At 42.4% G+C, this 14,036-nt stretch overlaps 1 protein-coding gene across 1 annotated transcript in view; it reads left to right on the top strand.

Moving 5' to 3' along the window:
- Positions 1-1,632: 1,632 nt before the first annotated feature.
- The window catches only part of GPR179 (G protein-coupled receptor 179), a 69,725-nt gene continuing 57,321 nt past the window's right edge, over positions 1,633-14,036 (top strand). Inside the window, exon 1 of the mRNA XM_060780913.2 lies at positions 1,633-3,082. Within this exon, the coding sequence (XP_060636896.2) occupies positions 2,208-3,082 (875 nt within the window). The 5' untranslated portion in view covers positions 1,633-2,207. The remainder of the gene's footprint in view (positions 3,083-14,036) is intronic.

Raw genomic sequence — 14,036 nt, 5'->3', positions numbered from 1 at the left:
TCTACTCCATACTCAAGAATAGAAAATGCAAGGTTGGTGGTCAGGAAAAGAGATTTAAAGATGGGCTTAAAGCCAACCTCAAAAACTGTGGCATAGACACTGAAAACTGGGAAGCCCTGGCCCTTGAGTGCTCTAACTGGAGGTCAGCTGTGACCAAAAGTGCTGCAGAATTCAAAGAGGCACAAATAGAGGCCAAAAGTGAGAAACGTGCCAAGAGGAAGGCATGTCAAGCCAATACTGACTGGGACCTCCTTCCATCTGGAAACCAATGTCCTCACTGCGGGAGAACAGGCGGATCAAGAATAGGCCACAGCCACCTACGGATCCACTGGCAAGACACCACATCTGGAAGACAATAATCCTCAAGCTATGAGGGATCACCTACGTAAGTATTATTATTTGCAAAAAAAAATGTGCTGAATCTGAAATAGTTTGCCAAGTCCACAGGGAAATCATAAAACTGAAATGCTGATTTGACATAGAAGTGATGAATCCAGAATTGTTCAGAGTAGATCTATTGAAATATATGCTCGGCCTCATGTAAGCCACACCAAGTCCCTTGGGAGATGGTAGCAGGGTAAAAATAAAGTTTTATTTATTTATTTATTTATTTATTATTAAAGGTGATTCACAAATGCGGAAAGGAAACAGTATTGTTTTCCATTTCTCTTTTCTCATTCTTCTGCTATAGCTCTCTTCCTCTTTATTATCCTATTCATCACTTTCTAAGTTCCCCTTCTTTTTAGCTCCCGTTTCCTCTCAGAAATATAATCCATGCTGTCCAGTGATTCTAGCTCAAGTTAACTTTATCCCACAGTAGACAAAGAAGCCACAGTAAACAATAAAATCAACAACCAAAGCCAGCATTCATTTTCCACTGGTGCTCAAACATAAGCACAGTAAATATAGAATATAATATTCATATCTCTCTCGCCGTATTGTATGTGGCCGCCAGTGGAGGATAAGAGGAAACGAAGCAGTATTCTAGATAACATGTAAAGACTTCCAAATAATAGAATGACACACCATATGAATGTGGAGTATGATCTGATTAAACAGCAATGAATATTAGGTTTGCGTGGGCTCGTGGGTGCTTTTATTTATTATACTCGTCATATGAACTAGGCCCTGGCATTTCATATGTGGTCATAAGCTGTGTAATGGTAAACATCTGGCTCAAATTAGGCCAGGATTCTATCTTTCTTTCCTGGAGTCACCACCCTTCCATTCTTCTTGCGCCCTGTTCCCTTCTTTCACCTCCTTATATCCATCCAAAGATGGATAATAATAAAACAGAACCTCCCTGCCCCCCAATCTAAAAACTTCTCCATCCATCCTTCCTTCCTTCCTTTTTCCATTCCTTTCCCTTTCTCTGGTGCCTGAATAGTTAATTACATTTAGCAGCATGATACGAACATCAGTAGGCAGCAGTAGGTGACCTTATAAATGACTATCATGGTGTTAGTCAAGCTGATGAATGGGGAGGGGGGAATAAAGACGGGGAGGGAAGGGAAAAGGAGGGGTGAGGTGGGAAGACAAATTTCCCGTTGCCATGGTAGTCCATGCAGGATTTGGTTGCTTGCATCACTGTCAAACCTATATCCCCTAATGGAACTAAAGTGAGACAGAGAGATGGAGAGAGACAGACACAGTTCCCTTCCAATCTCTCTTTTCCCCTTTCTCTCTCTTTCCCTCCCTCCCCTGTTACACAGGATTTCTCTATTTCAAGCATTAGCTAGTGAGGCTGTTGATAGAGCATTCGGTGTGTGCGCGAATGTGTGTGTGTTGATCTGCAGAGATTTAAAAGCCCAGGCACAGAATAGTAGTTGAGGAGGGGAAAAGAAGGGGGGCCGGTGCCAGCAGCTGCTCATATTGTGGTGACGTCTGCTCCATCATCAACCAGGGAGGGCAGAAGCAGAGAGGGAGAAAGGGAAACAGAGTGAGAGACAGTGAGAAAGTCCTGCAAATTCTCAAAACAAGAGATAGGACACTCTTCGGCAGGTGCACCAAATGTTGTTTGGGGACGTTTCTCTCGGAGATGGCCTGGTTCCTTCTTGGCTTCCCATGGTTTTCTTTTTCCACCTCCTGAGGATCTCAAAATCCCCAACAGACGCATCAAGACTTCTGAAGAGGGTTTCCCCATGGCTGAAATGATCATCGCTAGATGACTCCATTGTTTTTTCATCCCTTTAGAACCTTTTGGAATTATGGAGACTTGTCTACTGGGGCTTGTGATTTGGTGCTTCCATCTCGAAACCCTTTGGGCAGCTGGGCTCTTCCAGCATCAACGATCTGCTCCACCTAAGGCCAGGACTCCCAAAATGAAGGCATGGATGCCTTCTTCCTCACCTTCTCTGGCTTCAGCTTTCACTTGGGTGCCTACCCCAAATTTGGATAAGTCGGATCTTGAGGGATCAGAGGCAGCTGTGGCCTTCCTGTATTCTGGAGATGTGTTGAGTCTCTTACAAGCCAACTGTACACGAAAGTTTGAGGTAAGGGATATAGGAAAGGCCTCCAGCCCTCCACCAGCCTTGCGTTCCTATTTGCGTGGTGCTACTGACACCCTGACCCATGCCACCAATTTTCTCAACATGGTCTTCCAGACAAATGACATCCGGGAGTCCAGTGTGAAAGAGGATGTCGAGTGGTACCACGCCTTGGTCAGAAGTGTTATAGAAGGAGATTCCCAAGTTTACCGAGCCATGCTGACCTTTGATGCTCACCCGGTGTCTTCCAAGCCTCAGATGATGCTCCAGGCCACAAAGGAGAACAACGAGATTTTACTCCAGGACCTTTCACCCTCTGCAGAGAACCTGAGGAATTTGACTTGGGAAAATGAATGGTACAACTTCTTCCGGTTTCAGAGAGCCCCGTTCCTGTACAAGCGAATCCTCAGCAATGACCTCAAGACCCTGGATACCCCCAAATGGAGCCAGGGGGATAGCTATGTGATGGATATTGGCCATGTCAGATGGTCACCTCCTTTCTTGGAATGCGATGATGGGAAATTCTTGCCTACTTGGATGGTCACACTCTCCTCTTCTTTCTACGGCCTCAAACCTGACCTCAATCCAGAGTTCAAGTGAGTAGGGAAGGGTGATTTGGATGAGGGGTGAAACTGTTGCTTCAACAACACGTTCAGGCCATGTTCTGGTCTCCTGACTATAAACAAAAACCTGTGAAAAGCAGTTAAGGGAGGGTGATTTGGGTATGGGAAGGAGCCCCGAGAAAGAGAAAAGACTTGTGCAGTATGTTGTATATAGGGCTTGATTGGAATACCAATTTACCAATGAACACAGGGTGTGTTTGTCTATGTTGTGGGTTAGCATCCCTTATCTGGAATTCTGAAATCCAGAATACTCCAAAATTGTCTGCTTGGATGGCTGAGATAATGACACCTTTGTTTTATGATGGTTCAATGTACCCAAACTTTGTTTCATTATTAAAAGATAATGTCTGTACAAGTACCTTCAGGCTATGTATATAAGATGTAAATGAAAAATAAACAAATGTCATGTTTAGACTTGAATCCAATCTCCAAGATACCTTATGTTTATGAAAATATTCCATAATCCAAACCCCCCCCCCCCCTCTGAAATACAGAACACTTCTGGTCCTGAGCATTTTGAATAAAGGGTACTTAACCTATACTAAAATGAATAATTCACTGAGAATTATTGCTGTAACAGACTGCAGTAATTTTCCAAACCCTGGTGTATACTAATTAAAGGATATAGATGGATGAATTGCCTGAATAATTGAAATAGGCAAGTTGGAGCCCTCCAGAAATTGATAAAGGGCAATTCCCATCATAGTCAGTGTTGGTAGATGAGGGTAACTGAAGTATGGAAACATCTGGAGGCCTCCAAGTTATACACCCTAATCTGTAGGATGCCCATAGGTCAAGTTCTTTAGGCATCATTCAGGATTAAGAAGAAAAGTATAATAATAAAGAAGGGGAATAAGAATACTGGGAGCAAATTCCTTCAAATCAAATTAAATGAGATAAATAACCATTGCTTGCCCTCACAAATCTGGAAATATGCATCAGAGACAATGATTTTTTTAAACTAGGAAGGCACATGAGCTCATGTCTTTGAGGAACAAAGCTGGATAAAGCCCCCGGCCAGGGGCTTTGAGACAAACGGGCTGTTCTCGAGGTCAATGAGAAAGAATTTGGTGCATGTTCAGAGACTCTGTCACTCTTTCTCATTCATTCTCTGTGATCGTTTATGTTCCAAACTTCGACTCAGGATCAGGCTCTGGGACTGCTATCTGTTGTTTGTTTGGCTTGAATGGTAAAGCAAATTCATCCTACCTATGATGTTCACTTATTCATTTATTTTCCTTATGTAACAATGGAAACATTTCAAAATAAAGTAAGGAAAGATTAGGTATAAAATACATACAAAAGAAGAAAGCCTGTTCTCAGATTTCTTCTTCTTCTGCATTAGTACATGTTAACTGCTCCTTATCTAAAATGCTTGAGATCAGAAGTGTTTGGGTGCTGGATTTCTTTCACATCTTGGAATATTGGCATATATGTAAAGATCTAATTTGGAGATGGGAACTGATACTCAAAATTCCTTTATGTTTCATATATAACTTATACACATACCCTGAAGATAATGGCATACAATACTTTCCATGCTGTTGTATATGAAACATAGTTTGTGCTGGGTTGTTGTAGGTTTTTTGGGGCTATATGGCCATGGTCTAGAGGCATTCTCTCCTGACGTTTCGCCTGCATCTATGGCAAGCATCCTCAGAGGTAGTTTGTGCTAATAATTTGTAGTTTTCAAGGGAAGAATGGGAAGGAAAAATCCACTGTTTGTAAAACCTTCCTAACTATTGGCCTGGAAGAGATTCTTGCTCACGAAAGGTGACTCAGGTTACTTTTCTACATAGCTCAGTAGTTCTCAATCTGTGAGTCCCCAGGTGTTTTGACCTACAACTCCCAGAAATCCCAGCCAGTTTACCAGTTGTCAGGATTTCTGGGAGTTGAAGGCCAAAATGTATAGGGATCCACAGGTTGAAAAACACTGACATAGCTGCTCTGTCATTATTTCATTGCCTTTTCTTAACCTGCTCTGTCTATTGAAAAGGTGCTTCCACCTGCCTGAAACCTAAGGGCCCTTTCTTTGCAATCCAACACAGGGAAAATAACATATGCCACGGGAAGAGAAATCTGTACATGTGCCAAACACTTCTTTTAAAATTGCTTCCTACAGAATCATAGATTTGTACAGTTGGGAGGGATTCCAAAGGCCAGCTCCCATTGATGCAGGAATCTGCAGCTGAAACCATCTCTAACAGATGGTCTGCCAGCCTCTGTTTCAAAACCTCCAATTAAAGAGAATCCATCATTTTCTGAGATTGCCTCTTCTGCTGATAAACACCTCTTACCATATAATAGGTTCTTAAGATTCCTTTTGGGGCTGACTTTAAAGGGTTCAGGGCTGAAACCTGTGAACTAGTGAGTTCAAATGAAACCTGAGGGAAGTGATACTGGAGACACAATCCCCTTGAGTGAAAACAAACCTCACAACCTCTGAGGATGCCTGCCACAGATGCAGGTGAAACAACAGGAGAGAATGCTTCTGGAATATGGCCATGACCTCACAACCTCTGAGGATGCTTGTGACAGATGCAGGTGAAACGTCAGCAGAGAATGCCTCTAGAACATGGCCATATAGCCCAAAAAAACCCTCCAACAACCCAGTGATTCCAGCCATGAAAGCCTTGGCCACAATACATGGCCATACAGCCCGAAAAACCTACAACAACACAAATCTCCTTTTAATTTTCCATAGAGTGGGACAATCCTGTTTGTTTACAATCATCCATTGGGTGTTTCAGAATCTGCCTAATTGGTATGGAAATCCCTTATCCGGGATTCCAAAATTGTCCACATGGATGGCTGATATGGATTTGTTTTTTTGTACTTCAATATACGCAAACTTTGTTGCGTGAACAAAATTATTTAAAATTTTGTTTGAAATTATCTTTAGGTTATGTATATGAAGCATACATGATTTTTTGTGTTTATTGCTGAGGCCCCATCTCCCAAATATCTCATTATGTGGGAAATCTAAAATCCAAAACATTCCTAGTACCAAGCATCTCGGATGAAGGATACTCAACCTGTGTAGACAATTTGTAAATAGTTGTCAGAATAAACTATTATGAAGAGCAACAACGTAGCTGTGCAGGTTAGTCCCCACTGCATTTTGCAAGATTGGTAAATCATCCTTTTTAAAAGAAGGATTAGGAACATATTTGTATCTGTTCTTTGTATGCGAGGCTCATAAAAGGAGGAGGAGGAAGAGGGGGACATTTTAAATATGGGAAAGAAGCACTCTGAATTTTTTTAAATGAGAGGGGCACCCCATGGCTACTGTGCTGTCATACCCAAGCTGCTCTAAATGTCTTTAGCGCTAACGTGTCTTAACCTTCTATCAGCTTGAGAGATGCTGATTTGTCTTCCTATTTAAATAAGAAACCCCACAGAATCAATATCCATGCTATTGCTTTCAAGAAATTATAACAATTTATTAATTGGTCTTGGGCCTATCTCCACCCAGGCACTATCTTGGTTTCTCCACAACAAAGTCCATACTTAAAGTCTAAAGGTTGTTCTTGTATTCGCTGCTCATGGATAATTCTGGAGACAAAGGACAGATGAAAGATTCCCTTGTTCACTTTCTCTGGTAGAGGGGCCTCTGGGGTGCCGAATGCTCAAGGTGATAAGGCTGGAGGCTGAGAGAGTGGGTATCTCCTATTGAGGCCTGGCCCCTTGCTGAAGGAAACTCCACTGGCTATCACTGACCAGTGGTAGATCAGTATAGTTGAATAAGTTCCAGAATGGTAATACAGTAGAATATCCCTTATCCAACATAAATGAGCCAGCAGAAAGTTGGATAAGTGAAAATGTTGGATAATAAGGAGGGTTATTAAATGTCAAATTATGATATGGTTTTACAAATTAAGCACCAAAACATCAACAGAAAAAGCAGTTCAATACATGGTAATGTTATATAGTAATTACTGTATTTACTAATTTAGCACCAAAACATCGCAATGTATTGAAACAGCTGTGGATCCGGGTGGGAGGCAGATTGCGTTGGATAATACAGAATGTTGGATGAGCGAAGTTGGATAAGCGAGACTCTACTGTAGTAGTAGTAGCAGTAGTAGAAGTAGTATTGGCTTGAAATGGCTTGTCCAAGCCTGGATCTCACTGGGACCAACTATAGATGCGTCTTGCTTCCAAGATTCCCTGGTGGTAATAACTTTAAAGATTGCTCCCTTTTCCCGGGCAAAGGGATGGGACAACTTTCCTTCAGCTCCAACATCATAAAACTAACCAAAAAATGGCTATTCTCAAGCTGTGGATGAGACAGCCTAACAAAATGAGTTGGACCTATACAGTTCCATCACAGCTACCTTAAGCCTCATTTAATGTGGTGTGTCAACACAAAGAAAAGGACAACTCTTCCATGTTAAAAGAGCCTCTTTGCATATTCATCTGGGAACAATCGACAGGTAATGAGGCAGTTTCGAAGTCTAGACATAACTTTTTTTAATTTGTAAAAGTTTGCCTTTTATTACAGGATGCCATGTTCCTGTGGCTTACTTTACTCCCACAAAAAATCCCTACATTAACTGAGGTTCAGAAACACTATCATTCTCCAGTGCCAATTTTCCATAATGGCCTAGTATGGCGTTGCTTTGAGCCAATGGAAAAATGTTCAAATGGTGACTATACAAAGTGACACACCTGAAACTGCTACAAACTGTTGTTTATTTCTATCACACACTGTGTGGCACAGTTGCTGAACTTGCTGACTGAAAGGTTGGAGGTTTGAATCCAGGGAGCAGGATGAGCTCCCACTGTTAGGCCCAACTTCTGCCAACCTAGCAGTTCGAAAACATGAAAATATGAGTAGATCAATAGGTACCACTTCTGTGGAAAGATAACGGCGCTGCATGCAGTCATGCTGATCACATAACCTAGGAGGTGTCTACAGACAACGCCAGCTCTTCAGCTTAGAAATGGAGATGAGCACCACCCCAAAGAGTCGGACATGACTAGACTTAATATCAGGGGAAACCTTTACCTTTATCTTTATTTCCCTTCCTTGCATTTTCCCTTCCTTGCGTTATTTAAGGTTGGTGCCTCAATAGTACTAATGGATACAGGTCCACTTTGTAATGTGTGTGTGGAAATGAAATGAAACGAGTAGGAAAAAAATCCCTTAATTGTTAACTAGGAGCACTTTCACACTATACAATTATGGCACAATCATTACACTTTACCTGTCAATGATGTGTCCAGAGGAATGCACAGGTTCCCCACAATGGAAAGATGGGACATAAATATTCATATTATTAAACAATACCTATAAAGATAATTTCTTATTATGTGCTTGCAACAAAATAATAATAATGACAATAACAACAGCAATAATACTTTATTTTTAACCTACCCTCTCTACCAATGGTCCTATACTGTTGCTGTTTCAGTGGTGAAGGTTGTAATGCTATTGTTACTATAATTCTATCCTGCTTTCCCCCCAAAAGTGGAACTCAAAGTGACTTACAATTTTAAAACACAACACAGTGAAAAACATAAAAACAAGTGAATATTAGAACACGATGAAAACGTGATGCTAAAATTATTGAAAATTAAACATAGAGAGATAAAACACCATTAAAAGCAACTGAAAAAGTGCAGCAACCTCAACCAATTTTTTTTTTAAAAAATCCATGTTAAAATCTGGATCTTTGTCCATCGACTGAAGCACAGCAGGAAGGGAGCCATTCTGGCTTCATAGAAAGGGAGTCCCAGCGTCCTGGTGCAAGCATCAAGGTGACCTTCCCTTGCATCCCCAACTGTGTTTGTGACAGTGGTGAGACTGAAAGATGGACTTCTGATAATCTCATGGCTTGGGCTGGCTCCTATAGGGAGACACTGATGTGAACTTGAGCTATAGGTAGGTAAAGGTTTCCCCTGGCATTAAGTCCAGTCATGTCCGACTCTGAGGGTTGGTGCGCATTTCAATTTCTAAGCCGAAGAGCTGGAGTTGTTGGTAGACACCTCCAAGGTCATGTGGCCGGCATGACTGCATGGAGCCAGAATGGTACCTATTCATCTACTCACATTTGCATGTTTTTGAACTGCTAGGTTGGCAGAAGCTGGGGCTGACAGCGGAAGCTCATGCCGCTCCCCGGATTTGAACCTGCGACCTTTTGGTCAACAAGCTCAGCAGCTCAGCAGTTTGACCCACTGCACCACCGGGGGCTCCAGGACCTGAGCTATAGTTTATAGCATTTTGAAACTAGCAATCAGTGAAACTTTTTAAAAGGAGAGTAGTATAGTCTTGTAACCTGCTCCAGTTAACACTCTGGCTGCATTTCTGTATTTCCAAACAGTCTTCAAAGGCAGTCCCAAGAAAACATGTAACAGTAGTCCAAACAGGATGTCACTAAGGCATGCAACCACCATGGTCAGATCTGCTGTTTCAAGGAACACCACAGTTAGTACAAAAGCTTTAAATGTGCTAAAGCAGCACTGGAGAAACCTGGCAAATTTGGAACTCAGTCCAGGGGCACCCCCAAACTCCACCCCATGTCTTCAGGGGAATATAGTATGCATGCTGCTACCTGTCAAGGTTAATTGTAGTAATAACCTCACTCCATGCATGACCATACCTAGACAGACTTTGACAAAATAGAATAGATTTGTATTCAGATGAGGACTGCAAGTATGATAGGTAATCTGAAATTATAAATATTGGGACTGTGGTCTGGACTGTGGGTCCTGACCGCAGATGGCCCTTAGTTTAGTGTTGGGGTCACAAAAATTTGCCGACGTAAAAGATTTCTGAATGCCCCCCATTTACAGTGCTCTGCAGAACAAGATCCAGTGTTTACAGAGCCTTTGGACCGTAACAAAATGTTGTTGTTGTTGTCGTGATCGTTGACTCTGCAGAATATGCTTTAGTTGTACTCCTAAAAAAGAAAAATCAACCTATTTCGTAACACGTGCAAATGATGATTTAGTATCAATAAATGTTTGATTTAGATAACTATTTTTTATATCTGGGGTCATGTGAAAATTTATTGGGTGGAAAGGGACCATAAGTGGAAAAAGTTTATAGAATCATAGAAGGGACCTTATGGGCCATCCAGTCCAACCCCCCTGCCAAGAAGCAGGAAAATTGCATTCAAAGCACCCCTGACAGATGGCCATCCAGCCTCTGTTTAAAAGCCTCCACCAAACTCTGGGGCAGAGAGTTCCACTGGTGAACAGTTTAAGAAGCCCTGTTCAAGGGAAGTCCCATCTGCATGAAAATACGACCCCTATAAGTTGAATACACGGCACCATTATGGGTAGCCCAGAGGAGACTTGTCACATCTCCTGTGTATATGCTGTCTGCCTAGATCTCACTTTCCTCCGCAATGTGCTTCTACTCATCACACACAAACACCTTTCCGCTGCTGAAGGAGGAAAATCTGGATGAGTCATCTCTTTTGATCATTGCTTTCATCCAGGGATACACATGATCAGAATTTCACAGACTATCAACACTCTTGTCAGGGCATCCCATACTGCTAATTTCAGTAAAAGAAATCTAAGGGGAAACCCAGACTAGGAATGATAGGCACGGGATTTATTCATGAACATTGACTCTCCATAGACTATATGCAACTATAGAAATGTGCATGGTTGCATCCTCATTGTTTTAACAGACGATTACAAGGCAAAAGTAAGTGGACCAGAGCAAAATACAACAGCAAAAATTCATTTCATTTTACAATCTTCATAGTCTACTGGTGCGGAGGACAGTTTAACACTACAACAATAACTAACATAGCCAAAAATCACATATTTGCCCATTGGGGTGATTTGAATGCAATGTTCCTGCTTCTTGGCAGGGGGTTGGACTGGATGGCCCATGAGGTCTCTTCCAACTCTTTGATTCTATGATTCTATGAATGACAACTCCCCAAAAAACCCAAATAGCATGGCTAGTCTACCTGGGGGATTCTGGGATCTATAGTCTAAACCAGACATGGGCAAACTTTGGTCCTCCAGGTGCTTTGGACTCCAACTCCCACAATTCCCAACAGCAGGTCGGCTGTTAGGAATTGTGGGAGTTGAAGTCCAAAACACCTGGAGGACTTTTATAAAACTCTGCAGTAAATCTATATTACTAATATGAACAATTGTGGTATTTTATCTGCATTTGGGCTTGTCCGAGTCCCCTGGGAGAGATGGTAGCGGGGTATAAAAATAAAGTTATTATTATTATTATTATTATTATTATTATTATTATTACTACTATTTGAGTCCACAGCAGACACTCTGCTGGCTGTTGTATTGGATCACACATTGGACATTTCCCAAGTGTCTAGGGCTGTGTGATGTACCGACGAAAAATGCATGCAGATCCCAGTAAGGTGGCCTTCTGCAGCTGGCAGATGGTAATCTTGTCAGTGCCGATTGTGTTTAAGTGCAGGCCAAGGCCTTTAGGCACTGCACCCAATGTGCCAGTCACCACTGGGACCACCTTGACTGGTTTGTGCCAGAGTCTTTGCAGTTCAATCTTTAAATCCTCGTATCGTGTCAGCTTTTCCAGTTGTTTCTCTTCAATTCTGCTGTCGCCTGAGATTGCAACATATACAATTCATACTTTGTTTTTTAACGCAATCGTGAGATCAGGAGAATTGTGCTCCAAAACTCTGTCTGTCTGAATTTGGAAGCCCAGAGTAACTTGATGTGTTCATTCTCTGTTACTTTTTCTGGCTTGTGATCCCACCAGTTCTTTATCGCAGGCAGATGGTATTTGTGGCACAAGTTTCAATGAATCATCTGAGCAATGGTGTTATACCTCTGCTTGTAGTCTATCTGTGAGATCTTCTTGCAGCAGCTGAGGATGTGATCTATTGTTTCATCTGCTTTCTTCCAGAGTCTACATTTGGGATCTGTTGTCGACTTTTCAATTCTGGCTTTGATGACATTGGTTCTAATGCTTGTTCTTGGGCTGCCAGAATCAGGCCCTCCATCTCCTTTTTCAAAGTTCAAAGTTATTATTATTTTACTATTTATTCTTCAAATACCAATACAGGGAATATTCTTCCATTGCTGATGACATTACAAATCATCATTTACCCTGTAAGATCTTCAGATCATGAAAGCAATTAGCCAATGCACTATTTCCCTGTGTTGTTTTGCTGTGTCTTATTTTCTCATTCCAATAAAACCTTTTCCATTTATAGCAGAAAGGGTTGCAGGGAGCTATATCTGGATTTGACACAAGAATGTCAATAACTGGGCCGTGTGTTTCCATGGGAACTTATTGTTAGACCATAACTCTTAAGTTTGCTGAATGAAGGTAAGAAGCCAATCAGCAAAAGGAGCAGGCTAAAGATGATTTAGCATCTCAGTGCACGTGTGGAAAGGAGGAAACAATAGGAGAGGCTGCAGCAGGAGGCCAAGAACGACATGAGAAAATTCACTGCTATAACAATGTAGTGATGGCTGCAATATGAGTGACTTTAAAACAGGATTAATAAATTAACAGTTGAACTTGGGATTCTAACATCTCAGGGTCTGGCTTCTTTCCTCTAGTCCTTAAGCTGAAAAGAGGAATCTTAAGGTGAACGTGCCATCTTGAAAAGTGTGGTATATTTTCCCCTCATTTGTTAGACTTGTTGGGTTTTTATTTCAATTGCATATTTTTTTATTTATTTAAAACATTTATATTCCGCTCTTCTCACCCCGAAGGGGACTCGGGGTGGAGCACAGCATATATACGGCAAACATTCAATGCTTGGACGAGAATTCATGTACACATATATACAAAACATTTATTTTAATATTAAAATACACCATTTTAAACCATCTTTGTTATCTGCATCATCTAATTTGCCTAGTAATCTTTCCTATTGCTGCTTTATTGCCCTGCCCTGAAAGCTTGGTCCCACAGCCAAGTTTTTACCATCCTTCTGAAGGACAGGAGGGAGGGGGCCAATCTGATCTCACCAGGAAGGGAGTTCCATAGCTGGGGGGCAATCACCGAGAAGGCCCTGTCTCTCATCCCCGTCAATTGCACCTGTGACAATGGTGGGACTGAGAGCAGGGCCTCCCCAGAGGATCTTAATCTCCGCGATGGTTCAGAGTCCCATGCTTAATGTCTCTTGCCTACACTGGTAGCATAGATCTTCTGTGACATCACAAGAGGATTACACCCCATGGTTGTTGGTTTTGGCCCTGAAATCAATAGGACAGACTGTAATGCCAGTTTAAATGCCAGGAAGGAGCAAGCTTGTTTTCTGCTGCCTTTGAGACCAAGACATGGAACAGTGGTCTCGGCGGTGGCCGGGAGAGCTTATGCACAATTAAAACTTGTGCACCAGTTGCGCCCGTACCTTGGGAAGTCTGATCTAGCCACAGTGGTCCACGCTCTTGTTACATTCCGAATAGACTACTGCAATGCACTCTACGTGGGGTTGCCCTTGAAGACTATTTGGAAACTTCAACTGGTCCAGCAAGCGGCAGCCAGATTACTCACCGGAGCGTCATACAGGGAGCACACCACCCCCCTGTTGTGTCAGCTCCACTGGCTGCCGGTTCAGTTCCGAGCACAATTCAAGGTGCTGGTTTTGACCTACAAAACCCTGTACGGTTCCGGTCCAGTGTATCTGTCCGAACGTATCTCCCTCTACGTCCCACCCCAGAGTCTGAGATCATCTGGGGAGGCCCTGCTCTCGACCCCACCGCTATCACAAGTGAGGTTGGTGGGGACAAGGAGCAGGGCCTTCTCGGTGGTGGCCCCTCACCTGTGGAACTCACTCCCAGGAGAAATTAGGGCATCAACATCCCTCCTCTCCTTCAGGAGGAAAGTAAAGACATGGTTGTGGGACCAGGCCTTTGGGCAATCTGACAACTAGATAAGGACAATCAAACGACTAGGACTGAGAGGACTGACAAATGTGGAATTGGAATTTGGACTATGAGATAGCGAACG

This window comes from Anolis sagrei, chromosome 6 (genome assembly GCF_037176765.1).
Source record: "Anolis sagrei isolate rAnoSag1 chromosome 6, rAnoSag1.mat, whole genome shotgun sequence".
Taxonomy (NCBI): domain Eukaryota; kingdom Metazoa; phylum Chordata; class Lepidosauria; order Squamata; family Dactyloidae; genus Anolis; species Anolis sagrei.
The sequence above is the reverse complement of the archived record's forward strand: the minus strand, read 5'-3'. Positions and strand labels throughout refer to the sequence as shown.